Here is a 27887-nt window from a genome sequence, read left to right on the forward strand (position 1 = left end):
TGAAGCGGAAAGAGCGCTGAGCATAACAAGTCGGGCCTGCTGAACCTGGCAACCTGGTGGTTTTGAATATGAACTAATGTGATGTTGGTGAACATCATGCACGTAAACAACACTTTGGCAGGGATACAGCGCTCGAGATGAGATTGGACATCTGGTAGCTGGGGAGGGAAGTGAAGAGGCGGAGCTATGTCTGCCATCAACTGAGGAGGTGGCACCTCACTCTCCCTGTCCCCCACCCCACCCCTCAAGCACTTGGCCTCATCCCAGCATCCCAGCCTCAACCTCCTATCTTACTTCCCCAGGTGGGCCTTGAACCAGGATGGCCGAGCCCCGCCAGGAGTTCAACATGATGGAAGATCATGCTGGGACCTACGGGCTGGGGGACAGGAAGGATCTCCCTTCTCAGGGGGGCTATACCCTGCTGCAAGACCATGGGGGTGACGCGGACCACGGCCTGAAAGGTTAGTGCACAGCCCTGCGCAACAGGCCCGGTGCCTTGGGAATCACAGCCCTTGGAAAAGGCTGGCGGGAAGGCTTTGCAGCCAGATTCTTAAAGGAGTTTTAAATACTGTATTGGGTTAGATTGTCGATAGAGAGAATCCTCATCATTTGAATGGTCCAAGATAACTCAAAATGTGAGACTACTTGAAAATGCACCTTTTCAAAGGAGAGTTTGCCACAGGAGGACATGCAGTGTGACAAAGGCTGAAGGAGCTGGGTTGCGGGCCAGGTCCCCAGTTGGGGACGTGCAAGAGGCAACCAATCTGTGTATCGAGGGTGCTCTCTCAAGTCTTTAGCACCACCTGTTAACCTGTGAATCAGTATGCATTAGCAGGCAAAGGGCGTGGCCGTACACATCGTCTTTATCTCTTCCTCACAGGCCTGTCTGGGCCCTATTCAGCGAGTTGGTTAATTTTGGGATTCCTACTGTACCTACATTAATAAATTGCATCAACTCCTCAATAATCTAAAATACAGTCTTTTGGCCAAATAGGCTTGGCCTCCTCCTCTCCTCTTCCAAAGAAATACATTTCATTTCACTGTCCGACCACCGAACTCGGGGAGCACACAGCCCTCTCTTCTGCTCCGTGTTCCCGCCCCCACTTCCCACCAGGGGCACCAAGCTGCCTCTGTGTGGGAAGGACTGTGTCCTGACCCCCGGACTCATTTCTAAGGAGACAAAATGGCAAACAGTCTACTTCTCTTTTAATGCTAAAAATAATTGTGAAACACACTTTGCAGCCTGGGGTGTGGGATAAAGAATGAAAGCTGTGCAGCTCCGAGGTGGGAAAGGACCTTTTCGAGGAATATCTGTCTAAGAGGGTTCCCTGGAGGAGGCGGGTCACCAGGAGGTGCCTTGGGTGCATGAAGCAATGGTTCAAAAGCTGGCTTCTCTGTCTGTGTTTAGGCAGGAACACATGGGAGTCAGAGGAGCCTGGAAATTAGACAAGTGGGCTCTGCGTCGGAGGAGGTGGAGGAAGAGTGGGCATGCTCCCCCCGGGGCTCCGGGGCTGCCAGCCAGAGCTCTGGGAGAGGGGAGGAGGGCAGGGAATTCCCAATGGGCCTAGAACCCGCCGCCTGCTGTCATGGCAACAAGAAATGGGCATTCTGACCTCCCCCAGGCCACATCTTGGCTCCAGCCTGAGCCGGTAAGTTTCAGCTCCTCCCGGAGGGCAGCAGGGGGCCCTCGTCTGAGGACTTGAGCCCACATGTCCCCCAGCATGCCTCTCACCCCTCTTTCTGTCAAGTCCCCGTGGAACTACAGTTATTAAACTCTTTATTAAACTCTCATGGATGGAATCCAACTCAGAATCACAACATGGTGAATTCGGCCCCAGGTAAATTCTGCCAATGAAAAATGGACCTCTATTTATGGTTGCCTGGTTTAAAAATTAAGTTAAAAATATAGATGATGTTGCAGCAAATGCACCATAATAATGAAGGATGTAAATAATTGGGGAAACTGGGTGTGAGAGTACAGTTTCTGTAGTGTCTTTGCAATTCTACTGCAAACCTAAAACTGTTCTTAGATAAAAAGCTCGTTTGCTTAAAAGTCCAGAAGAAAAAGTGGTTTTCACCAGTTTTATTTTTTGAAGGGAAAACTACATTCAGTTTGTACAGTAAGAACCAGTTTACTGAGTTATGTTGTCACGCAGAGTTGCCTAAAGCATGTTCGCTAAAACTACTCCATTCTTTTACATAAAGCATGGCCAGAAGTTCTGTGCTAAAACAGACAGATGATATATACAGCTGACCTTTGAACAACTTGTGGGTAAGGGGCGCCAACCCCTCCCATTGTCAAAAATACACATGTAACTTTTGACCCCCTAAAAATATAACCTACTGTTGACCATAAGCCTTGCCATAACATAAGCAGCCAGTTAACACATACTGTATGTTATATGTATTTTATATTTTATTCTTTCCATAAAGTAAGCTAGAGAAAAGAAAATGTTATTAACAAGGAAGAGAAAATACATTTACAGTGTTAACGGAAACAAATCCACATATAAGTGGACCCACACAGTTCAATTCGTGTTGTTCCAAGGTCAACTATAGTGCAAATTTTAAGTTACTAGCCTTTTTTGTCACTACTATGAAAGGAAAGCATTTGGAGATAGTTTGCTCACCGAAAGAATATACTTGCCAGAAAGCAAGTAATACCTAAAAGATTTTCATAGTTCTCATCGAATTTGTTCTTGCTACTAAGGATTTAGAATGAGTTATTTTTATATGGGGAGGGGCATCACATGGCAGAGGTGTCACTTTACTAGCAACATTTTAGGTACGTGACAGAAACTATTTTGAATAATGACAAGAAACCACATGTAAAACATGAGAACAAAGAGTATCTAAGTGGACGCTCAAAGTTAGAAAAGGCCTGGATACAGCCAAAGAGAACTGCAAAGGGTGAAAGTTGGTTAACTGATAAAATAAGACACCCTAATGAATTAAAAGGTGTTAATGGGTTGACTTGTTATACCTTCTACATAACACATTCAGAAGAGGCTTCTTCTCCTTCCTTTCTGCCTCCAAGACGGCCAAGGATGGTGCTAGTGATAAGGATTGCGGCTGGGGACAGACTGGGGGAGGAGGTGTTTGGGGCAGGCGTGCTGGAGGCCTCGGCTCGGCCCTGTGGGCCTGCACTCTGACGGTCAAGGCTGGGTAGCAGTAACAAGCCCCGACAGACACCTGCAGGAGACTTCCTCATCATTTGCCCAAAGCCTATTTGAGGCAGTTTGCAGGTTTTTGCCAACTCCAGGCCCAGGGGGCTGTATGTGCTGGAAGCTTGCTTAGAACTGGCTGGATGGGTGCAGCCAGGGCTGGGTGCCCAGGGGTGACGTGTGACCAAAGGGTGCGGGTGTCTGATCTCATAGTCCACTTGAACACCAATTGCCTTTTTTCATCTTCGGGTTCTGTCTCTGCCCAGACCCAGCCCCCTGTCATGAAACTGACTCCAGAGCTGCCCCCACCCCAGGTGGAGAGGCCCTTACGGAGTGCGCCAGAGCTTCCTTGACTTCAGATTCTGAAAGGACAGTTTTCTTATAACTGTGGCTGATATTTCAGGTGTCCCTCCACGCTGGTTGATCAGTGCTTAGAGATCCTTCCATGAAAGGAGCTGGGTGAAGTCCAGACACCAACTGTTTGGTTAGAAGTAGGCATTGTGTCTGCCTAAGCTAATTCCTTTTCAGAGGAAGGAGTCAGATCTGTGAGTGTTTTCCACGTATTTTCTGCTTGTCGTTAATTAGTGGCAGTGATCCCCCATGAATCTCTCCAGTAAGGAAAGACAAGGCCCCAGGTTTACGTGGCTTAGATTTCTAGAACTTGCTGCCATTTGTCCATGTGAGAGGTTTGCCTCAACTGGAACCACAAGCTGATTAAAAGACATTGTCTCCTCTCACCAAGAACAACTACTCATCACCTGTGTCTTTGCCTGATGACCCTGGTGTGGGGGCACAGCTGTGTTGGGGGTGGGATCGGTCCCTTTGCGGTTTTATCACGCGGCCACATTCCATCCATCTGGGTTCCACACTGACTGATGTTTGGCCCCAAAAGACTCTGCTCCTGAGTTCCTCCTAAGGTCACAAGGGGGGTGGAGAGAGGCGGCCATTCTGAGGGGCTCACTGTGTATGTTCCAGAATCTCCCCTGCAGACCCCCGCCGATGACGGATCTGAGGAACCAGGCTCTGAAACCTCTGATGCTAAGAGCACTCCGACGGCTGAAGGTGGGGCCTCCTCCTGCTCATTGTTTCCTTCAGCCAGCCCCTCCCTGCGCCGGCCTGCGCGTAGCCATGCTTTGAGCCCATGTGTGCCACCCTTCCTGGCTGCGTTTGCTGCTGCCTCTCCCTCTGGCTGAGAGATACACTCAGTCAGTGCTTTGCAGGATGGCTCAGGCTTAGCTCAGGAATTCCGGAGGAGCCACACCCCGCTTTGATGCCTTGCTCACTAGTGCCAGGTATAGGCACCTTCATCATGTGGCGCTTTGAGACAGCAATACTTGGAGAAGCTGGGCTCTGTGGCAAAGCAGGGCCCAAGCACAACTCCTCAAAGGCCCTGCTCCATATTGATTGTCCTCCTTAACCTCCTTCCAAAGCCCTGGCCCACCTCAGTCTTTCTTGAGCCAGCAGGTCCCAGAGCATCTGTGTGGCTGAGGAAAGGATCAGGTCAATGCGTATCTCAAGCTCCCATCTTGGTCTTGGATTGTTTTTTGAGCACTGGGCGTGGCCTGGGCCTCTGGACATTGACCACCATGTTAGTTTCAGCCCATCTTCCAGCCTGTCCTTTTTAGACATTTGGTAGCTAGGTTATTATAAAGCTCCTCATGTATTTTCTGAAGTGCTCCTTGGTGCTGATTTTGACCACCTTCTCTTACTTCATATCTGTATCAGTCCGGACTGAGTTTGATTGCAGGTAAAGGAAAACCCAACCAACTGGGTTATACGCATATATATGAAGAGGTGTAGTTGTCTCACATAATGACACGTCTGGTCTTGGGCAGTCCCTGGTGTCATCGATGCTATTCTGTCTTTTTCTTCTGCCATCTTTAATGGTTGGATTATTGCCTCATGGTTACAAGATGGCTGCTGCACTTCCAGGCATCACGTTTGCTTTCAAAGCAGAAAGAAAGTAGCAAAGCAAAGTATCCAAAAGAGCCATGAAATCAAAAATATTCTCTTTTAATTAGGAAAGCAAGAGTTTTCCTGCAAGCCCCACCCGGCCAACTTCCACTTAGGTTTCATTTGTCAGAACTGGGTCTCATGGCCATCCCGGGCGGTAACGGGGACTGAGACATCAGGCATTTTGATTTTCAGCCTCTTTAGTAGGAGAAATCAAGAGAGAAGAGAATTGAGAATGGCTTTTGAGCAACCAGTCTGTAGTATCTGCACCTCCATCTCTTCATGCTCCCCAAGGAGGCTCAAGGTTCTGTTCTCAGGGCTTCTCTGGGCCCTGCCTGTTGCTCCAGCTGCTGTGTCACACACAGGATGGGAGCCTGGCCCTGGCATCTTCCCTGGCAGCGTCCACCTTTGGATGAATTCAGAAAGTGGCTGTGAAGTGCCTGCCAGCTGCTTGGTAGGAAGGTGCCCCTGTGGAGGAGATGGTGGGCATGGCCCGCCCCACCCCACCCGCGCTGCTCAGCCTAGTGAAGAGAGTACCGGGCCAGGTGCTCTTTGCTCTCCTTAGGGCCAGTGATGCAAGCCAGATCCTGCTGATCTTGTTAGGACAGTTGTGCTAGTTGCCTGCCTGCCCTAGGAAGCCCCGAAACGCCCATGCTAGAATCCGTGCCAGCCTTCCACATCGGGGCTTCCAGCATCCATTCTGAAAGACTCTTCCAACCAAGTCTTGCTGCACTCTGGACCCTGTACATGTGTGGGTCCCAAGAGCTTTGGGTCCCACCCCCAAGGGAGGGGCTGTGCTGGGCCAGGCTGCTCCGCCTGCTCCCCAGACCATAATTAAAATGAACTCCTTTGTCTCATGTGACTCAGGCCCTTGGAAAGCTTTCAGCACCAACGATTCCTGGTGTTTGCCCAGAAGGGCCAGGGCGTGTGCCGGGGCATTGCTCGGGGATGGATGCCGCTTTGGAAGCGTCCCCCTGATGAGACACCAGCAGCAGCTCCTGGTGCATCTTCACCCCTGTTCTCGGCCCTGAAGCTGGGCCCCTCGGCAGCCAGCTGTCGGGCACCTGACCCTGGGCAGCGCCGGGCCTGTTCATCGCCACCGAGGGCTCACTGTGCTTCTCAACCGTGGGTCATAGGCTGAAGGGCACAGGGCAAGCTGGAGGAAACCTCAGAGGTCACCTGGAGATGATACTCCCACTTGATGAAGGGGAAACTGAGACCCAAGGAAGACGAAGGACTTGCCCAAAGCCCCACAGCAAAGCCATAGTCCCTAACCCCAGAGTTCCTGCCTGCCTGAGTCCCCGTCCCCCTCCCGCACCGCCTTAAGGATCAAACATCTGTGAACAGTCATCTGAATTTTCAACATTTCTTCTTCAAATATCCCTGGGACCATCCCCAGCAGCCTGTCTCGCTGCTGCCCTGTTTACATGGGGCTGTCCCTGGCTTTCCTGGCAAGTGGCCTGGGCCTCTCATGGGCTGGTGCCACTCAAGCCAAGTGTTAATGTGCTTCCTGGGGAGCCGTCAGGCAGGGTGGCCCGGGCCTGCTTTGTGGCGTGGCTTTTCTGCATGTGGCTGAGTTCCCTCCTGCCGCCCCTCCCTGCACTGCTCCCACACGCGAAGCGAGGTGAGGGACTTGGCACGGCTCATCCCGACCCCCCAAAGGTGATTTTCAGTGCTTTCCAGATGTGACAGCGCCCTTAGTGGATGAGGGAGCCCCCGGCGAGCAGGCAGCCACCCAGCCCCGCACGGAGATCCCAGAAGGAACGACAGGTGAGGGTGATCCCAGGGCTGGGCGCTCCGCGGAATTGCCGCAGGAGAGGGTGTGCGCGGGGTTGTGCTTGTCTCCCAGGGAGGCAGGAATGTGGGCGGACACCGGCTTCTGGGGCTCTTGGGTTGTTCTGAGCTGGATGCCTTGAGGTCCTGTTGCTTCCGTGGCTGCTTGCCAGCCTCCCAGGGGACAGGAGACCTTCAGGATTCCTTCTAGCTTCCCCCTTCCCATCTCATCAGCACATCAGCTGCGCGGGGTTCTCTGAGGCAGGCTGGCTGGTGGCAGATGCTGCCTCCACCCCTGAGGTCTGTCTGTCCTCCTGCTCAGACTCTGTCGGGTGACAGGGCCACCTCCCAGGGAGCAGTTTGCCATCAGAAGCACCGAGTGTGCAGCAGGGTCCAGATGGCTGACCCACACCTTTGGAGGATCTTTTTTAAGTGGCCAACCCTTGAGGAGTTCAGCGATATAATCTGGCATCCAGTCCTGCGTCTACCTTTTCAAACATATCCACATAGAACCAGCATGACAAGGCTGTCCTGTCAACACGGATGATGGGGAATAGCTCAGACATCCAGGCACTGACGAGAAGTCGTCCTGGACACGGGGCCGCCAAGAGTCCCCTGAGAGCTGCCCCGGCCTGAAGAAGAGGCTCACAGAGCCCAGAGCTCCTGCTTTTGCTCCCCTCGCGTCCCAGCCATGGGCTTGGTCATTGGAGGGTGCTCGGCGCGCAGCGCAGAGGAATTCCAGATGAGATTTCACCAGCAAGGGAGAGTGGGGAAGGTCCCCAGGCAGGGGTGTCTTTCCTTCCAAAGGCAGCGCTCACAGCAGCCGCATGGGAAGCCACAGCCTTCCTCCGGGCTCCGTGTGCTGAGGACGCCACACGGGGGCCAAGCAGCACCACCCGGCCCTACAGAGCGGTTTTGGCTTTGCGAGGTGGTCTTCCGAGATGGATGAAGGGGAATGTTCTCGAAGCCCAGCAGGCCTCATTCTTGACAGTGAAGGTCGTTCGAAGACCAAGGAACAACTCATGGGATGAGATCATGGGTCACTTGGTTTTTGTCCCTTACAATTTATCCAGCGGAGGCTCTTCCCCTGCTTGGGATGACCGCTCTAGCCCACTGTCTGTCCCTCCCAGGTAATCCAAAGGACTTAGTCTGCAAATGCTAATTAGAACGTCCAAGCCGTGCACAGGTCAGGGCTTACTCAGGGCTGCAGCCGCTCCCCTCTGGGGCTGGGGACGGGAGAGGATGGGGAGACAGGAACATTCTTTACTGGGCTGGCGCTCCTGAGAGCTACTGGCTCCACCCTCTCTGCCGCGTTTAACGTTGACTCTTTCTCTGTGTGGACCTTTTTTGAATTCTTCCAGGCGCCTCCCACCCGGTTATCCCCCCGAAGGTCCCTCCCTGTGCACTTGATTCAGGCAGACGTTTCCTCTCTCCTCGGCTCCTCGGCTCCTCGGGGGCTGAAGATCCGCCTCCAGCCTCACTTCTGCGCAGGTTGGCTTGCTCCTGATGGTGACCTGCCGGGCACGGTCCAAAGCGTCCCCACGCTGTCACTGCCTGCGCCCATGTCAGGACATTCTTTGCACAAACTGTGGTTGGCAGACTAACAACAGGGCCACCACCATGCTCCTTCGCTCCCCCACCAGAGCAGGGCCAGCTTCTCCCCTCCTCTCGTTCTCCCAGGGAGGGTCCTGACCACAGTCGGCCACGTCGCTAACCATAGAGGACATGGCCCAGGGTCTCCAAGTGGCGCCTTGAGCCCCATTCACTGGGACTGAGATGGAGGGTGGCTGCACCCAAAGAAATCCTCCTCACGAATACTTTCCCCTCCGTCCTCTCCAGCCTTTACCTCCTCAGTGCGGTGGGAGGTTTTGGAGTTGGGGGACCCTTTCTCAGCTCTTGACTTGGACAGTATGTGCCTTAGTTGAGCACCTCAATTTGGCACGTCCCATTTGCTACATCTTGGTGTTCCAGTGAAAACTTCCCATTTGGGCTCCATTTGGGGGTGTGGTGGGGCCGCCCCACTGCAGGAATCCTTGCGGTGCTGGGGTGGGAGCCCCTGCCTCTTGGGGCTTCAAGGACACAGAGCGGCCGTATAGTGATGTGAGAACCCAGCCCCCGTCACACACCCGCCCCGCCCCGACTTCTCTGAGCACCCCCTTGCTGGCTCGGGGGTGGTCAGCGTTATGGGTGCCCTCCGGTTTCTGACGTGCGCTGGGGCCAGCACGTCACAGCTCTGCACCGGTGAAAGTGAAAGCTGCCGACTCCCCAGACACACAGGGACGTCATCTGGCACGCCCTCCTGTTGTCTGTCTCCAGGACTCCATGCCACTCAGATGGACTTGCTTCCGCTCTGAGCTTCCCTTCCCTAACCTGGTCAGACACTCAGACCGAATCTGTGCCTGGAGCTGTGCCTCCTGGACGGTGCTGTCCGATGACGCGGAGCTGACGCCATCAGGCCTCACGGGCAGCACCGTGCCGGCGTGCGGGCCCAGGGGGTGGTTGTGCCTACGAGCTGGCCACCTGCCCCTCTCCCCGCAGCTGCCCTGGGACCACCAAGGGGGCAGGTGATCACGAGCCCGCCACATGGTGCCTGGAGGCCCAGGGAGTCTTTCTTCTCCCTCCTCCGTGCGCCCCGTGGTGGCCTGTGCTGGCTAGCGTGGTAACTTGTCATTTCTGTCTGAAGTGTAGAGACTGAGTCATTGCACGTCTGGGAGAAAAGGCTGGGGGCCCAGCCAACAACTCACAAGCATTTCTCAGCGGTGGTGGCCTCTGTCGCTGGGGCCGTGAGGCCAGTGCCTGTGAACGTATAGCTAACTGACCGTGTAAACCCTTTCTTCTGGACAGTTATATTCATTCACCTGATTCACAATGGTGCCAGAACTGGCTTCGTGTTAGAGTTAATTGATTTGGGTTCCACTGAGGGCGTGGTCAGGAACTTCTCTCAGCTCCTTTGCTGGGGGTGAGCTGTGGTTCCCGAAGCAGGAGCCCAAGACACCCCAGAAGCTACCCACTGCCTCCCTCTGACCAGCAGCACCTACTCTGGGCATGCAATTAAAGGGCTTGCCCAATAGTTTGGAGAAAAGACACCGAACAGCTTTAGGGCACCTACCACATGCCAGGCACTTTGTGCAACACGTTCACACAAGCTCTGGTGTTCACCACTCTCCTGCAGGTGCAGCCGGCATCGGCACCCTGGGCTCTAGGTGAGGAAATGGAGCGCAGGGGGTGAAGTGAACCGTGGCGCCTGGGCATGACTCCCGGCCCAACTCCACAGCCTGCGCCCTGTCCGTCCCTGCACCTCTGCCCCGAGCTGGGGCCGGGACCGGGCCGCCGCCGGCGCTCGGACACGGGTCCCATGGCAGTGACCGAGCAGCAGATTGCTCCTCTGACCCCGCACCCACCCTGTGCGTCTTCATCGTGCAGGGACTCAGGACTCTGGGCCCGCAGCAGGGCAGGTCTTTCCTCCTGGAGTGTGGTCGCCTGTCCTGTCAGGTGTGTGGGGTTTGTGGGATGAACCATTTTCATCAACATCCCCAGCGACAGCATTTTCAACGAGTCAGAGACACAGCCCCTCGGTTCTCGTAAGAGGTGCCATTTTTTTAATGTTTTCAGAAAAACACCGGCAGATGCAGAGCGCTTTGTTTGTAGCACACAATAACTGTCTGTGCTTTTATCTCCTTCATTCGCTGACACACAAACCAGCTGAAGAAGCAGGCATTGGAGACACGCCCAGCCTGGAGGACCAAGCTGCGGGACATGTGACTCAAGGTCAGTGGCTGGAATCGCCTGCTGAGGCGGGGGGGGGGGCGGGGGGGAGCGGGGGGGGGGGGGTTGGGAGGGAGGAGACAGCCACGCGCGCAGGCGGACTCTGCCCTGAAAAGAGACTCTGGCCTGGGGCCTCGATTCACTGGCCGGGAGGTTTTTCGGAGGTGGCGCTTATTAAAGGCGGGCTCTTCAGGTAGAGAAAGAACTCTAACACCTCTTTCCTAACACCATTTCTGAGCCATTCCTAAGGTGTTTAGTTCTGAAAAACAGCTGGCCAAGTCCTACCTGGGAGGGGAGAGAATGAATATATAACAGAAACTCAGATACGTGTGAGAGGCAGCCCCCCCGCAGGCTCCGTGCTGGGAGCAAGGCCTCGCCGCCAGGCCGTTTCTCTTCAGCCTTCTCCTCGGCGAACCTCAAAGCTTACTATGATTTTCTTCTCAGGGACCAAAACTGCTATATTCAAGAAAAGCAACTTTCTACAACCATTTAGCGTAAATGCTTTAAGAACGTAATCTTTAAATCCTAGAGATTCTTTATCTTTGGAAACAGATCTCTGATGCAACGTGGGCTGGGTTGTTTTTTTTTATCATTTACTGTATTAATGAACTTCAGAGTCTACTGTGTAATATGGCAGCTTCTAGATCACAAAAGACGCTGTTCTTTTCTCCAGAAAGTGATGTGGGGTTTAGCCCATGGTGGGCGTCACCACTGAGACCGTCTGGCTTTAGGAAGCGCCTGAAGACGTGTCTCACGGGAGGGTATTTTGAGCCCAACTACGCATTACTGCTCCCTGGGGGTCGCTGCCCCATAGGGAGCCAGCGTTTCTCTTCTCATATGACCCAGAACGGTGCGTTTTCTTTCTTAAGCTTACAGAGAGTTTCAAAAAAATATTACAAGGGCTAATCAGCATAAGGGGGAACCTCGGTCTGTGTGCTAAATAACTAGAATCCTGCCTCCTGTTTCTTTTAGGCCATGATTTGTCAGCTTAGGGAATATGAGAGGCTTCTATAACCTCTGGAAATGAGCATTTATTTCCATAAAAAGACATGAATTTGAGTTTTTTACCTACAAGTTTTATCACAGGCTGTGCCTACATGGCCCTAAAACATATTCCACACAGTGAAGTTATCAGACCAACAGCTTTTCTGGAAACTTGACTGTTGCGTTAACTGAACTTTTTAAATTTACCTGGCAGTGGCCTAGAATCTCAGATACACAGATGAACATCAGGTAACATCCGCGAAGGGAAGTCGGCACCGCATCTGTGAATACACAGGCGGAGGGGCTGCCCCTGCTCCCAGGGCCGGCATTTAATGTCTCCCTTGGGGCTGCTGGTCCAGGTGGCCGGGGAAACCTTGTGGAATTCCCACCCACTGGTGACCCACACACACTCTTCCCTCGCCAAAGGCCTGCGGTCTGTTTTCTAGTAAAACATGCAGCTTTAAGAAGAACCGTGTAAACAGAAGTACAGGTATCAGATCTCTCTCTTGCTCTTTCCTGCTGCGGAAGGAAAAGCTCTGGCAGCCTGTGTTCAGGGTTCAGGAAGCGCTAAGATACAGAAAGATGTTTCAGGGTGGGGCTGTAACAGGCTGCGAGATGGGGAAAGGCCTGAGCCCTGCCCCCTCCCCCTGAGGGGTAGGCCTGTCTTCTGTAAGTGTCACAAGGACCAGGACCCCCGGGGGCGGGGGCAGTTCATCTAGACTCTGGAGGCAGTCGCACTGCTTGCCCGGGTATTGTTGACCTTGGACCCCCCATCCCTGGTGGTTGCTATGGTTAATGGGAACTGAGCATTTCACAGTATCCTGGGAACTGAGTAGAATATTCTCCCAGCCTGGCTCCTTCCCCCAGGAATATAATTACATTGTTAGATCCCTCATCCATCAATACACACACAAACACTGTACAGTTATATCCTGGTGGCTTTTCAAGTTATGTTTACTATTCGTGTTTGAGGCCTCTGTTTCTTTTTTAATGAGAGTTTTTTAAAGTCTTGCATGTATCAGAGTACGGTACATCCCAATCAATAGCGATTTCTAGGAGGCTCTGGGAGGGACGCTTACTCCGGAAGGCAATGGAGACCTTGCTTGTTGGGGGTATGGGTTCGGGGCTGTGAAATGACCAGCAGCCACCATGATTCTGGGCTGTTGGGCTGGTTGGAGGGTAGGAAGTCACGGAACTGAGGCACCTGCTCAGGGTGTTTGCTGCCGACTTTTTCCCCTACATCTCTGTTGCTGGAGTGGTTCTTCCTGGGCACCGACCAAGGGCCCCAGTAAGGTGCCCGTGGGCCCCGGCAAAAGCAGAAATCTGCCCATTTTCCCAACATCAGTTCATCCACAGAGTATTCATTTATCGATCTCCTCCTGTGTACAGACACTGTGGTAGATGCTAGGATCACAAAATGAGTGGGATCGTGAGCTTGACTGAGGCCCAGCATAAGGCTGGGAGGAGGAGGTGGGCAGTGGCCAGACCTCTTGGCAGTGAGCAGCTTGGAGTTGGGGAGAGAGGGACAGTCACATGTTACCCATATATGTCCACAACTGCACATGCATGTAAAAACATGCATTCTCCCACCTTCCTGCCCTCCCTTCCTCTAATTTCTTTCTCTTCCTGAATCCTTTAGGGTTCTAGGTTTTGTTGAGAGGAGACCTGGGGAGTTATTTGGGTTATTCTGTTGAGACTAGGTAGGATTGTCAAAGGATTGGGAGTTTTTTCAAAAAAAAAAAGTTTATGAGAAGATAGTGATCAATTTTAGATTTTTCTGTATGAATCAGAGCACAGGCATGAAGCAGGGTTAGTTTCTGGGCCCCCGATGATTTCATTTGGCAAAATAGGGAACAGAGCGAGAGGGAGAGGGAGAAGGAGAGGGATCGGGAGAGGGATCGTCACTGCACCCATGCCAGGCCCCACCCCGAGGCCAGCCTCTTCAGGGCGCTCAGTGCCCCAGCGGGATAAGCACAAGGCAGCCCCGCAGCAGCGGGGCCAGCAGCCCTGCACACGTGACCTGCTCTGAGCCGACCAGAGCCCGCCACAGGCGCCAAATGACACCGGTGCTGGGTGCGGCCTAGGAGGTCACCAGGTCCAGGAGGAGAAAACTGAGGCCTGCGGAGGGGAGGGGCTTACCCAGGGTCATGCAGAATTGGTGGCAGGTAGACCAAGAGAGCTTTCATTCTGAGCAACTAAAAGCAGCGGGTAAGCGCAGCGCGTGCGGGCTTGCGATGTCATTTAAATGTCCTTTTCTTATTTCAAGAAATAAGTGTGTTCCCTCTTCCACAATGGGTGAACCCTTGCTAACCTTTTGCCACCACTGCCTCTTCAAACCCAGAGGGGCTGAGAGCTCCCGGTGAGCAGGGGAAGGTGCCTGAGAGGCCCCCGGCCTATGAGCTTAGCTCTCAGGTTCCGCCTGGACACGGCAGAGAAGCGCCTGGGGTCTCCATGCTGCCTCTGGGAGAGAAAGAGCCAGAAGGTGCCGTCCTAGCCTCTCACCATTCTCAGCACCATCCCATCTGCCAACCGCCACCTCCGACGGCGGGCCTTCGGGAGCCCCACCGGGCATGGGGACCAAGGCACGGGGGCCAGGCCGAGGCGGATCTGGCTTTTCCGAAGCCCACCTCCCCTGGACACCTGCAGATGGAAGCTGGCGGCGTCGCAGTGGTACCAGGAAGCGTCCTCACAGAGCCGGGGTGCCATGGAGATGAGGCCATGGACCCAAGGACCCGGGGCCTGGCCCTCCAGCAGCTGTCCAGCGTGCCCGGGGCTCCCGTCCTGCCTGAAGGCCCCAGAGAAGCCACAGACCAGCCTTTGGGGACAGAACCTGAAGACACAAAGGAAAGTCGCCGCAGCCTGGGGCTGCCGGAGCACCAGATTTTGGTAGACCTGCACCAGGAGGGGCCGCCTCTGAAGGGCGACCAGAGCAAGGAGAGGCTGGGGGGAGAGGAGGTCGACGAGGACCGAGACATTGACGAGTCCTTGTCCCAGGACTCTCCTCCCTCCCAGGTCTCCCCAAGTCTGCAGAGCTCCCCAAGCCGAGGCGGGCCACCCCCCCAGGCAGTTTCCCGAGAAGCCACTGGCACCCCTGGTTTCCCAGTTCAGGGTACCATCCCCCTCCCTGTCGATTTCCTCTCCAAAGTTTCCACAGAGCCCCAGGTCTTGGAGCCCGACGGGCCCAGCGCCGGGCTCGCGGCGGAAGGGCACGACACGCCCCCCGAGTTCGCCTTCCATGTGGAGATCAAAACCAATGTGCAGAAGGAGCAGGCAGACTCAGAGGTGGATTCGGAAGGGGCCTTACTTCCAGGGACCCCTGGAGAGGATCAAGAGCCCCGGACCTCCTCTGAGGGAGAGGACGCAAAAAAGACTGACCTTCCAGAACCATCTGAAAAACAGCCTGCGGCTGGTCTGCCAGGGAAGCCCGTCAGCCGGGTCCCTCAACTCAAAGGTCTGTGCCTAGAGCTCCTTCACTCCTTCCTGGTGACCCGTGTGCCACCCAGGCTGAGGGCACTGCCACTGAGCTTCCGGCCCCCCTTGACTCCTGCCGCTTCCAAGGTTCCTAGGGACAACCACTAAACCGACCGCCTGGGGGCTGCTGCTCCCTCCCCCACGGCCGTGCCCGCCCCACAGGCTCTGGATGCACCCTCTCCTCTCGCGCTTGCCGCCGTTCTGCATGTCTCCAACACCCGCCCAGCGCTTTCTGCCCTGTTCATCTCTCTGGCCGCTTGGTGTACCCACAGCGGTCCATCCGCCCACGGGAGGTGGGTTGGCAGGCCACACTCCAGAGAGGATAACAGCTGCTCCTACTTTTGAGGGCCAGTGTGTGCCTTAAATTCATTGTCCAGGCCCCTCCCACCCCTCCCAAGTGGGTGTAATTAGCCCCACTTTGCAGATGAGGAAACTGAGGCTCCAAGAGTTAAAGTAACTTGCTGAAGGTTACTGAGTCCTAAGTGACCAAGCCAGGTTCACAGTCCAGGTAGGTCTGCCCTGTACACACAGGGACTTCCAGAAGGTTCTGAAGTGTACCCTCCCAGCCCAGAGATGCAGAGGGCACGAGCCTGTATTCTGCAGCTCCTGTCAATGGACAGCACGTGACATGCCGCAGGTGGCACACAAGCATCCGGAGGTGGCCAAGGCCCACAATGAGCCTTTGGCCCAACAACTGCCCCCGCCCCCGCCCCGCCGCCCCTGCCTGTGGCAGGAGGGGCAGGGAGCAGGAACAAAACCTCCCCGTTCAAAGAGCCTCCCCCTCCCTCAGCAGAGCCTGTGCTGGGATTATAGGGTCCCTGCCCAGCCCCTCCTGAGCCCTGGGAAGCAAGGCCCCAGCAGCCCTTTGGGGGCTGGAGAGGTGGGATCAACAGTTCCCAAGGGTCAAAGTCTCTGTGTCCTGTTAGGGAGGGGCAGCTTACATACCAGAGGAGGCTCCTGGCCACAAGTCGGGAGTATCCATACATTTAGAACCCTTAGCATTTTAGAATTATTCTCAGGGTTCAGAAATTGGGGCTACATAAAAATTTAACATCTGTTAAATTTTGATGAGATCCTACTTGTCAAGAAAACTTGGAAATGTTGTAAACAAAGGAAGCTGTATTGAAAATTTAAAACAGAAAAAAAGCCCTATGTCCTATTTTTAAAATATCCTAAGTTCCAAAATAGGAGGGGACAAATAACTATGGCCTGACAGATTGCAACACTGTTTCCTGAATGTGGTGTTTTCTTGAATCCCAGTCTGCTGGATGCTGATGGGTGTGTCCCGGGGGAAAAAGTTCCTTGGTCCAGAATGGTTAGAAAAAACAGCACAAACAAAGTTAAACAGGCTTTGCGGGTGCAGAACCCATCAGAGCCCCTAATATCCTGGTGCACATGTTGACGCTCGGAGAAGGACCCACAGTATGAATTTCCCAAAGCGGTTTGGTCTCACCTGCTTGTGTCTCCTGGAAGAGGGCCTGTTTGGTGCCCCAGTTTGGGAAATGCTGATCTAGCCGGTGCTTTGGCTGTGACCTGCAGGATGGTGGTTCATTTGGGCAAAGGACGTGAATCAGGTCCACCTGGGGCTCTTATTAAAATGCGGATTCCTGGGCCCCGCCTCAGGTTTCCAGAGTCTCAGGGTAGGTCCAGGAGTCTGTATTTGGATAGCCTCTCCTGCTTATTCTTCGCAGTACAATTTGAAAACCCCTGGGATAGGTGATCAATGATGGTCACTCTGAAAATCCAGGCGCCAGTAGCCAGTGAGCAGCTCCAAGAAGCCCCCTTGTCCTTGGGGCAAGGGGGATATGACACCGAAACCAAAGACAAGCTGTGATCAGTCCTCCAGAATGAAGGTCAATAGAAGAGTGGGTAAGGGGCGGGGGGGTGCTAGTTGACAAGTGGATTGGTTTCACCAAGGGGTGTGGCTTCTGAAACACAAAAGCAGTCAATGGTCCGTGTAGGCCTAAAATCAGAGGTTATCTGTAGGATGTTTGCTGGTAACTAGTTTAGAGCTGATTTGGGGAAATGGCTGAACAAGGATTAGGCCATTGGGAAGGCCTGCAGGTGGTGAGGAGGCCGTCTAGGGCCGGGTCAGGGTGGGATGGGCTCGCGGGAGAACAGCTGCGGCTGGTGCCCAGAGCCCCCCATCAGAAAGAGGCCAGCTCAGGAAGACAGCTCACTCACCCTGACCCTGCGGTGACAGCATGAGCAGGCGCGGGGCGCCTGGCTGAGCTGCCCCATCCGCGGCCCTGGGACTTTCCAGCGCCCCTGCTTGGAGAGGAGTTGGCCCCAGTCGGGGGAGGTTGGCTCAGGCAGAGGCAGGAAGGGAGTCTGTGGAGAGAGCCCGCCTTCCCTGTGCCAACGTGTGCCCGAAACACTCTCCTCTGCGTCCCCTCTGCATGTCCCCACCCTCGGCCAGCCTGCTGCCCCCTCACCAGGGCGCTCCAAGCAATGACCGCAGTGTGCTGTGTTGATACTAACAATGAGACACCTAACAGACGCCAGGGGAGAGAGATGGGTGGGCCGCCACGGAGCCCAGCTGAACAGAGCGCACTGCACTGTCCTGAGGAGCCAGCCCGGCGATGCAGGGCTCTTCCCATGAGCTGTGCGCAGGGGTGTAACGTACATTCTCATTTATGTTTTGTCAGCTCGCATGGTCAGTAAAGGCAAAGACGGGGCTGGAAACGATGACAAGAAAACCAAGGTAAGCTGGCGACACCACAACACTGCCTGCCGCCGTCAAGTTTATCAAGAAGCTTTAAATCGGAATTAATTTTCATGTATATCATGCGGGGAGCGTTTGTCACTGAAGTACAACTGTCATTGAGAATGCTTTGTGTTTTTACGCAAACTTAAACTCCGGCATTTATCCATTCTGATGCTTACGCCAGGGAGGGTGGTGAGCAGGTTAAGGAATTCGTGCTCCTCGTTGCAGTCACGTTAGCCTAGTTGAAAGGAGGTGGTCGCGGAAAATGAAGGTATGTTTGAATTTTCTGCAATAAAGGTTGAATTTTGCACATCTTGCACTTCCCACTCCAGGTCTAGGCTCAGCAACTATGTGTATATATATTCACACATATACAAAAGGGTATAGAAAATACCATTTCCCGAGGGGGTTGAGGGAGTGTTGAGTGAGGAAGTGATCTACAGCCTAAGGCGGAGGGTTCTGGAAAAGCCCCAGAAGAGAGGACCTTTAAAAGAGGGTTGGTCAGGCAGGGGGTGGGGAAAGGCACCTGAGGAGTGGGAGCAGCACAAGCAAAGACCCGGAAGAGAAGCCATATGCCTTCCAAGAACTCTAAGCAGGTTGGCCGGGTCGCTGCTGAGCTGGAGGTGGGGGAGGGGCTGGCATAGGAGGGAAACCTGGCACACACCCTAAGTGCCAAGGGCACCCGTGTGGCTGCGATGGCGCGGTAGGTGCCATCTTCACATCTTGCCAAGGCGGTGCTTTGGCGTGGTACTTCGTCAGTCTTCAGAACCCGCCCCCCAGAACAGCGAGGGAGGCATCCCGCCCCCAGCAGCACCCGGGCCTGCCCTCCCGCTCAGTGCCTCCTGTCAGCTGCAGGTGACTCTCCTCAATGACTTTCTTGCAAAATGCTCCTGTAACTGCACAGGAGTGTTTTCCCAGGAAAATCCCACTGTGGCCCCCGATGAAGACCTGTTTTTCTCGAAGGTACCTACAACTTCCATGATCAATTCTGCCTCAAAGGCCTGGGTCTTCACCAGCCCTGGAGTCCGCAGGTGCAGAATGTAGCTCTAGGCGTTTGGCAGCGCACTGTGGCCATTCCCGGAGCGCCTGCCCGGTAGGAAGTCAGGGTTCACCACCACAAGGCCCTGGTGAGTGAGCTGAGGGTCCTGCAGAGACTTGGGGCTGGCTCTGCCCTCAGTGCTTGGAGCAGTAGCAACAGCTGCTTGCCGCTCATGACGCACGTTTAGGGGAATCCTGGCCTCGTGTGTGCATACGTTCTTGCATTCGTTTGTGCCCACATATGGGTGCAATGGCCCTGCCCTGGAGTCGCTCACCGGCTCACAGCAAGGGGTCAGGTTCCTGAGAAGCCCAGGCCAGGTAGGGAGCACTGCCTTGTGCATCTGGGGAAGGAGGGGCTGCCAGGACCCGCCCCCAGCTTTTCTTCCTTTCGCCTGCCCCAGGGCCTCAGCTCGGCCCTCCCCTCGCACTCCCTCTCCATCCCTTGGGGCGTCCTCCTCACCAAGGCTGGCCACACAGAGGGCCTCGGTCACCTCAGTGGGGGTTCAAACCCAAGGACCCTGGTAAAGTCTCTAGTCAGGACCTGCCCTGCAGGCCAGACCCCCTCCCTGGAACCCTCTGGACTTGTCCTCTCTGGTTTATTCCTGAGGGAGGGTGTAGCACTGCCCCCCCTAACGAGGGCCACACTTCCTGGTCAACGTACCCCAGAGGCAGTTAGGACAAACCACAGATGCCAGCCACACCATCCGTCAAGTGCAGCTGCCTCTGTGAGGTCATCCAGCTTACAGACATCTGTCCCGTTGGCCACCTGCCCCGCCCAGGCTACTTCCTTAAGTGGAACGCGTTCCAGAGTAAACATTGGCCAGATTAGGGTTCGCCGGACTGTGTTTAGTTCTACTTGAGATTTTAATCAGAAAGTGTGTGTGTGTGTAACCTAAGTGTTGTCAGGCAGAATCTTGAAGGCTTAGAACAGGCACAGTCCTGATTTTAGCAAGTGTGATTCTGTCGTTGAGGTGGAAGAGAGCCAGGTGTTAGCAGGCCAGCAAGGGCTCCTCACCTGGAACTGGGCAGCAAGTGAGGCACTTCCGACCTGTGACACATTGGAGATGTTTTAGTAAGAAACATCCTAGCATCATCTACTTCAGCGATCTCCATCAGCTTTTTAAGCATGAAACACCTGTAAATCAGTGGTCTCCAAAGTGGGAGAGGGGACAAAAGAAAATCCAGTGGGCTAGAGAAAGAACATTCTAGAACTTCTATTCATTTTTTTATCTTTTAAAAGTTTTGTCACATGTTTTATAAGGTCCATCATATATTGGCATTGTGGTATAGTGCTAACTGATAAATAAGTACAAGGACTGTTAAGGGTACAGGATCCAGACAGTTTGGAGATCGCTGCTGTGAACCATTACTGCCTTATGTATTTTTAGTTACTGTCCTTTTTCAGTTTGTTCCCCCGCCATGTGCTGACTTTTATTTTGATTTTATTTATGTTTATGTTTAAGACATCCACACCTTCCTCTGCCAAAACCCTGAACCATAGGCCTTGCCTTAGCCCCACACGCCCCACTCCTGGTAGCTCAGACCCTTTGATCAAACCCTCCAGCCCTGCCGTGTGCCCAGAGCCATCTTCCTCTCCTAAACACGCCTCTCCCGTCACACCCCGAACTGGCAGTTCTGGAGCAAAGGAGGTGAAAGTCAAGGTAAGGAAAACACCTTTGAAAAGAATCAGGCTGCTCTAATGTGGCTTTCTAGTGGATTTTTTTTTTTTTAGCCGAAAAGACCTTTCTTCAGATAAACTCTTGCCTAGAAGCACCGTGGAGAGCAGTTCAAATTCTGGTTGAAATGGGTTGGGGACCCAGTGCCCCCCATCTGAACTCCCCTAGGTGCCTGAGAGCAGCAGCCCCTGAGGCAGCTGAGGGCCCTGCCGTGGAGATCCCCGCTCCGACCGGGCTCCCTCATCCGCCCTGGGCTCCGGTCCCTGGCGTGTTTCCAGACCGTCCTCTCTTGGGCCAGGTGCCAGCATCGCCACGCAACCGTGCCCATCCCACTAGTTCGCGCCCTCCCCAACCATCTGGAAGTCCTCGGTTAATGTCTGTTTCTTTTCCGAGTGTGTGCTGTGTATCAAGGTCATCAGCTAGGTAACCACACCCAGTCACTGCTGACCCACTGTGCTTGTGCACTTGCTCCACCGTTGGCTAGTTTGCTAACTGATGCTGGTGTTCGCCCACCAAGAGCTCTGAGCACACCTAAGGAGTTGCTGAAACCTAAGGGTTGCTTGCAAGAGCACAAAAGGGCATGACTTAGCTCTGTTAGCACTCTGGGTCAGGTTCAACAGTGTCTTCAAGGGTCCCTGGGGAAACCAACCACCATCGGTCAAATCCCTAGGGAAAGTCAGAAAGCGGTGTCCACATGGGAGTGGTCTACTAATGTCCTGCCTATGGACCGACCCTGGGTGGATAATGAGCCTGATCATCGCTATAAGCTCTGTTGTCTTCTACAAAATACATGCGCACACCTGAGGCTGATAACTCATGTAAACAGTTCCCTCCAGGAGGAAATGGTATTCAGAGCACTTGGCGTTTGGGTGGGGCTGTGGGTTTGTGTGCCCAGCAAACCACTGTGATTGCAGGAGACATTCTAGTTGCATCTAGTAAGCAAAGGGCCGCCCCAGTCTTAGCCTCTTTTGAATCAAAGTGGTTGAGTGGGGCTGGCATCGGTTCCAGGTGACAGTGACTTTTCCCAATTGTAAAAACCACTCTACCATGCTTCTGTTTACAGGGGGTGGATACTAAACCTGGGACGAAGATTGCCACACCCCGGGGAACAGCCCCTCCAGGCCAGAAAGGCCCAGCCAATGCCACCAGGATCCCCGCGAAAACCACGCCATCCCCAAAGACCCCGCCGGGCACAGGTAAGCAGCATGTTCTCTGGAGGCACTTAACCGTTCCTAGCCCCTGATAGTTCATTGATGCCTGCAGTTTACGAAGCACCTGAATGTTTGTTTTCTTTTTAATCTTCTTGACAATTTTCTGAGGTAGATATTGAATCTCCACTTTTTACCAATGAAGAAAATCAAGGCTCTGAAAGTTTGCACAGCTAAATCTAACCAGCTCATTTTATGAGGAAAATGCACCCACGTGACTAACAAGTGACAAGAAAGGGGCTTCTCTGAGCTTCTCTGACCCCAAGTCCAGGGCTCCTGGGAGGTGTTCAGCCCTGTGCAGCCTGAACACATCACTATGCGTGACCTCACGTTGTGCGGCCTCTGCCCAGCATCCCTTGCTGGGACGTAGGGACCCTCTGACAGAACCTAAGGCTTAGCTGAACTGGTGCAGGCTGGGTCTGCCCTCCTGTGCTTTGTGCGTAAAACCCAGTTAGTCTGAGTATCAGAAAAGACTTCAACAGAGTGACTTTGCTTCCAGGGTTGCTATTAAGAATAGTAGCCCTGTCCTGGCCAATGTGGCTCAGTTGGCTGCAGCGTCATCCCTTAAGCAAAAGTTTGTGGGTTTGATTCCTGGTCAGGGCGCACACCTGGGCTGTGGGTTCAATTCCCCGGTCCAGGCGCATTTGATTCCTGTCTGGGCACAAACAGGAGGCAACAAATGGATGCTTCTCTCTTGTTTCAATGTTTCTCTCTCTCCCTTCCTCTCTCTCTGAAACTAATGAAGAAAATGTCTTCAGATGAGGATTTAAAAAAAAAATCTTTGGGGATTGGGAACAGCCAGGCTCAGCTCCCCTCTCCCACTGCCTGGGAGACATGTCCCGGGCAACTGGGTTTAGACTCCGCGCACCTCGGGGGGCACCTGGCCCGCGCTGGCTGCGGCGTGGTGCTCGGGGGCCTATGGACCTTGTGCGGGCTGGGCATGAGCCTCGGCTGCCCATTGGCGCGAGTGGTGTCACAGAGCCCTTCGTCTGCTGCTTGTTCTTGCCAGGCTGTTAGCCGAGTTTGCCGCAGGGCGGTGCCTCCAAGGACGGCTGCCCAGTGAGACCTGTTGGTTTGATTTTCCAGGCAATGTTGTTCTTGTGTTTATAATACCTATGATATGGGGTAGTGAAGGAATCACAACTGGATCTTATATACAATTCTGATCCTGCTTCTTTTCGCTTAACATTATGCCAGCTGACTCACACAACTAGAGCCAGAACTGGAAACAAGAACGTGCATTTCTCTTTGGATCTTACCTGCTCTTGGGCGGCAGCCTGGCCGGTGGACAGGATGCCCCGTGGGCCCCCTTGAGCTTGTTTCCTGACAGACAGGTGGGAGCGCTGCCTCGCTCACTTCTGCTGCACAGGCTGGCTGGGTACCCACAGCCTGAAGAGGAGGCCCCATTTAAGCTTGATTATAATGAGGCTTTCTGTGGATTTTTCTTTTTAAGCTACCAAGCAAGTGCAGAGAAAGCCACCCCCTGCAGGGGCAAAATCTGAGAGAGGTAAATCTGAGGCTGCTTCGCCCGGGGGCCACCCCCTTTGCGTGTGCCGCTGTTTGTTGGCTTAGGTTTTCAGAGCCAGAGGGTCTACTTCTGAGACACTGGCTTCACACGCGGAGCCTGAATCAGAAGAGTCAGAATTCCCGTTCCTCTTCTTGGGTGCGGTTTGTTCAGATGCGGCTGCCTAGTGGATCTTTCTAATCCTGCGTGTTCGCATCCCCTTCCGCTGAGGGCTGTTGGGTGGGACGGGGAGCATGTGCCTCAAGCTGTTTGTGCTCGCTGGGGGTGAGGACTGTCCCTAACCAAGGTCTGGGTGTGCAATTCCCTCTGGCATTTATTAAATACTCAGCGCTGCTCTGGACACTTTGACCTGTTACTGCACCCAGCCTTCAAAACAGCACCGGGGGCTGGGACCACACTCCCCACTCTTCAGATGAGGACACAGGCTCGGGCAGCTGTGCCCTTAGGTGGCACAGAAAGGATCTGAAGCCACCCCCAAGCACAAGCCAGCCGTGTGCCTGGAGGCAGTGGGGCAGGGCAGGGCAGGGTGGGGGTGGGGGTGGGGCTGTGTCTGGAGGCAGAGGCCCAGGCTCCTTAGGTTGAAAAAGAGAAAAGGCCTCACTGGTCCTGCTGCCCCAGAGCTTGATGACATTAGGGATAACTACAGACGTGGAGTTTCAAACTCTAAGAAGGACCATGCTTATTCACTTGGCACATCGGCCTCCGAGCTGAGAGAAGCTAAACCTCAGCACCCCGGGCACAGCATCCAGCCCAGCAGTGGGACGAACCAGCTTCCAGGCCCCACCCCTAGAGATTGTTATATCAGGTCCAGAGGGGACCCAGGAATCTGCATCTTACCGGTCCCACTTCCCCCCACTGCCCACAGCTCTAGAGACTCTGACTCAGGGGTCCCTGGGCCACGCTTGGAGAAACACTGAACCATGTGGCCAACGGGATAGTACACAACTGAAGGACAGTCTCTGGGGAGAGGACTGGTCCCAGCAGCCCTCCTGGCAGGCGTGGACAGGTGCACTGGTGTTTGCCCTGCATCGTAGGGGGAGGATGGGCGTTCTTAGGGAGGGACTGGCATAGCAGGGCATGGAGCGTGAGCATGGCTTGTTTGGAGAGCCAGGGACAGGTGGACATGAAGCAGGGATACTGTTTTGGAGCCAGGGAGGCTGGGTGGGGTATGGTGGGAAAGGGGACTTGAACTTGCTGAACAGCTTAAAACTCACCCACCCTGACTGGTGTGGCTCAGTGGATTGAGTGTCTGCCTGTGAACCAAATGATTGTGGGTTCGATTCCCAGTCAGGGCACATGCCTGGGTCGCACGCCATGCCCCAGTGGAGGGCACACGAGAAGTAACCACACATTGATGTTTCTCTCCCCCTATTTCTTCCTCCCTTCCCCTCTCTCTAAAAATAAAATCTTTAAACATAAAAAAGTCAACTTTAAAAAATAAAAATTAAAACACCTCACCTATGGGTAAAGGCTCTAACAGATCTAGACAAGGGTAGCCTGTGGATCCTGTCCTTGCGTTGGCCTTATTCAGGGAAAAGACCACCTGGCATTGCACTGGAGTTTATGAAACACGATACACATACCCCTGCCTAGCCTCCCTCCCTGCTGGTGTTATAATTATTTTTGTTTGAGTTGAGGCCCTGATTTCAGATGGGGAAGTGATTTGTCCGAGACCACACAGCTAATTGAATCCCATCTCTTGCTTGCAGGGCCGTGGGGCAGAGTTGGCTCCCTCTCTGGGAGGGGATACTGGGAGGTCCTTGGTGGACTTCGCTTCCCTGGGAAATGGGGTATCTCTGTCCCTAAGCAACAAGGCCAGGAAGAAAAGATGTTTCTGTGGTATGAGCTCAAGGACAGCCTCCTGAGCCTCCAGCCTGGAAATGGCCTCAGGACAGGCGGTCCCCAGGGCCTGAGTGACCTGGCTGCCAACCCAGTTCTGGCCTCACTCCCTGCTCCTTCCCAGGTGAATCTGGGAAATCTGGGGACCGCAGCGGCTACAGCAGCCCCGGCTCCCCTGGCACTCCTGGCAGCCGCTCCCGCACCCCGTCCCTGCCAACGCCGCCTACCCGGGAACCCAAGAAGGTGGCAGTGGTCCGCACCCCGCCCAAGTCACCGTCTTCAGCCAAGAGCCGCCTGCAGACTGCGCCTGTGCCCATGCCAGACCTGAAGAATGTCAAGTCCAAGATTGGCTCCACCGAAAACCTGAAGCACCAGCCAGGAGGCGGGAAGGTAAGGACGGGGCTGGGGGAGGCCGGCTGCGTATGCAGGCCCGAGGCCGCCTGGAGAAGGCGCGTGGGCCCGGCAACGCCTGGAGCATATGGAGCGTAGGCGGGCAAGCAGGTCAGCTCCCATGCCTCACAGAGCACCCAGGCTCCGGACCTCTCCAAGGGGTCGCCACAGTGGAGCGTGGCTCTTTAGTCCCCACAAAGCCATGAGTGCCCTGCTCAGCGGAGAAAGACTGCTGGGTCTTTCCCTGCCCACGTCAGCCCCCGCTGATCAGATGGTGTCAGGGATTACAGGGTTGTTCTCTGCGGCCTGCAGGTTCTCAAAGTGGGGATGCCACAGAGGTCCCCTGGCCTGCATCGCGTTTAGATCATGACACAGCGTATCTGTAGTTCAGTGTCTCTGGTGTTTGTCGCACATCTGTTTAGGTTTCTCTCTAGCCTTCTGTTCTGGGGAAATTCTGGGTTCTATTTTGAACAATGGATTCTTCCAGGGGCAAGTGGGTGCTCATGAAATGCTTGGGTCTCCTAAGGTGAGCTCCCGAGGGCCGGAGGTGGGGGCGGGGGATGGCCTGGCCTGGGCCCCCCTTACCCTTCTTGTCCGAGTCCCCGTTGTATGAGTTTCCTCGGGCTGACACACGAAACACCACAGATTGGGCGGCTTATGCAGCCAAAACATAGTTCCTCACAGTTCTCAAGGCCGAAAGTCCAAGATCAAGGTCTCGAAGGTTGGTTTCTGCTGAGGCCTCTCTCCTTCGCCTGTAGGTGGCCACCTTCTCCTGTGTCCTCACATGGTTTCTTCCCTTGGGGGGCTCCAGGTCCCAGTCTCCCCTTCTTATAAGGACACCAGCCCTATTGGGTTAGGGTTCACCCTAATGACCTCATTTTAACAGAATGACTCCTTTGAAGGCCATATCTCCAAATACAGTCCCGTTCTGAGTACTGGGAATTGGGACTTCACCCTATGAATTTTGGGAGACACAATTGAGTCCATCACAGCCCGTCCAGCACCATGGAGGGGAGTGGGGAAGGGAAAAGAGGGGGCTCATATGGGGTGCAGAGGACCAAGGCTCTGCTCTTGAGACCACAGATGCGTTTGGCCTGGGCCGTTTTGGGGGCAGGGGGAGGGTGCCTTACAACGCCCTCAGCCGATATTTCTCTCTCCATCGAGACAGCTCAGCACCCCCGCAGCGGGAACCCTCCCCTCCGCTGGTTTTATTACTCTTGGCCGAGGCCTGGCTGTCCCTGGAAGGGGGGCATCACAGAGGGGCCCTGCGAGTGCCTTCCCCGAACCCTGCACCTCGCCCCCTGTGGAGACTCAGGGCCTCCCGCCAAGCTCCCAGCCTCGCTCCTGCCCAGCGGGGGTCCCGGCGCCTCTTGGGGCAGAACTGGTCTTCAGACCCCAGGAGGCCCTGGGCCCACGTTCCCTGCCTCCATGTCGGCCTGCACTCCTCTTGGTGGAGATGCCTGTCTCCTTCTGGAAGGAGCCCCGAGGCAGCTGTGTAGGGTGTCGGCGTGAGGCTGACCCTTCTGTGAAGCTTCGAGGGCCGCGCGGCCTCCAGGGAGCTGGTGGGGTGTTTCCCACGGGCAGCGGCACCCTTCCCTCCGTGCTGTCCCTCGTGTGCCTGTTTTCATAGCACAGTGACCTTTTGCCCTCATTGTGAAAAATGAGAAAACTGCACATGGCAGTTCCGCACCACCGAGAAGATTAGGCAGCTGTGACCAGCGCCCACAACGACCCATTAGAGGGACACGGTAGCCGTGGGCGTCTCGCAGCCTGCGGGACTCTGCACACACCAGCAGACACCCAGTGCCCTCCTGCCACCCCGGGGTCATCTGAGGTTGGCTTGGAACGTCTGGACACTGTCGGGCCCGGTTCTCACAGCTCTGCCGAGTGGCAGGGCTGAGCGGAGGGGGGCACTTTCCCAGGGCTGCCGGCCGCCCCCCACCCTACACCGCGCAGGGAGAGGCCGCTGGGGAGCCAGGGCCAGGGACGTGATGCTCAGAGTGGAGAGAGGGAAGGTGCCCCCATGCCACCACCGCACCACTCTGGGCGCAGATGTATGTCCCCATCTGCTGAAGGTTCAAGGAGGAAGGAGGACCTCTCCTGGGACTGACTGGGGCAGGAGGTGTGGGAGAGTGGCAGCAGATGGAGCAACAGCCGCTCCTTAAATTCCACGGAAAGCCTAGAAAATTGCCTGAGCTGAAGGAAACCTCAGCTGTAACAACAAAGATCAACACGTCACTCTCCAGGGAAACTGAAAAGGAAAAGGAGGAAAGAAGGCACCTGGGATCCACAGAGGAGGATTTTCAAATGATCTGTCGAAGCATCTCATGTGTCCTCCTTCGGGACTGGGCTGACGGCTCCTCAAGGTGACGCTGAGCTCTTTGGGCCCCTGTA

At 54.6% G+C, this 27887-nt stretch overlaps 1 protein-coding gene across 10 annotated transcripts in view; it reads left to right on the plus strand.

The window, feature by feature from the left end:
- MAPT (microtubule associated protein tau) overlaps window positions 1–27887 on the plus strand; it is an 87256-nt gene that overhangs the window by 43617 nt on the left and 15752 nt on the right. For 2 of the 10 annotated variants that reach the window (XM_054574886.1, XM_054574887.1), the window contains exons 2-8: window positions 303–461; window positions 4140–4226; window positions 6801–6887; window positions 10593–10658; window positions 17759–17814; window positions 21595–21727; window positions 25228–25493. In XM_054574886.1, the coding sequence (XP_054430861.1) occupies window positions 320–461; window positions 4140–4226; window positions 6801–6887; window positions 10593–10658; window positions 17759–17814; window positions 21595–21727; window positions 25228–25493 (837 nt within the window). In that variant the 5' untranslated portion in view covers window positions 303–319. Of the gene's footprint in view, window positions 1–302; window positions 462–4139; window positions 4227–6800; window positions 6888–10592; window positions 10659–13980; window positions 15091–17758; window positions 17815–20318; window positions 20517–21594; window positions 21728–23192; window positions 23247–25227; window positions 25494–27887 lie in introns of all 10 variants that reach the window. The other 8 variants (XM_054574888.1, XM_054574889.1, XM_054574880.1 and 5 more) reach the window with 7 other exon arrangements.

Source organism: Pteronotus mesoamericanus, unplaced genomic scaffold (assembly GCF_021234165.1).
Source record: "Pteronotus mesoamericanus isolate MK-2021 breed Mesoamerican mustached bat unplaced genomic scaffold, CSHL_Meso_final contig_269, whole genome shotgun sequence".
NCBI classification, from domain to species: domain Eukaryota; kingdom Metazoa; phylum Chordata; class Mammalia; order Chiroptera; family Mormoopidae; genus Pteronotus; species Pteronotus mesoamericanus.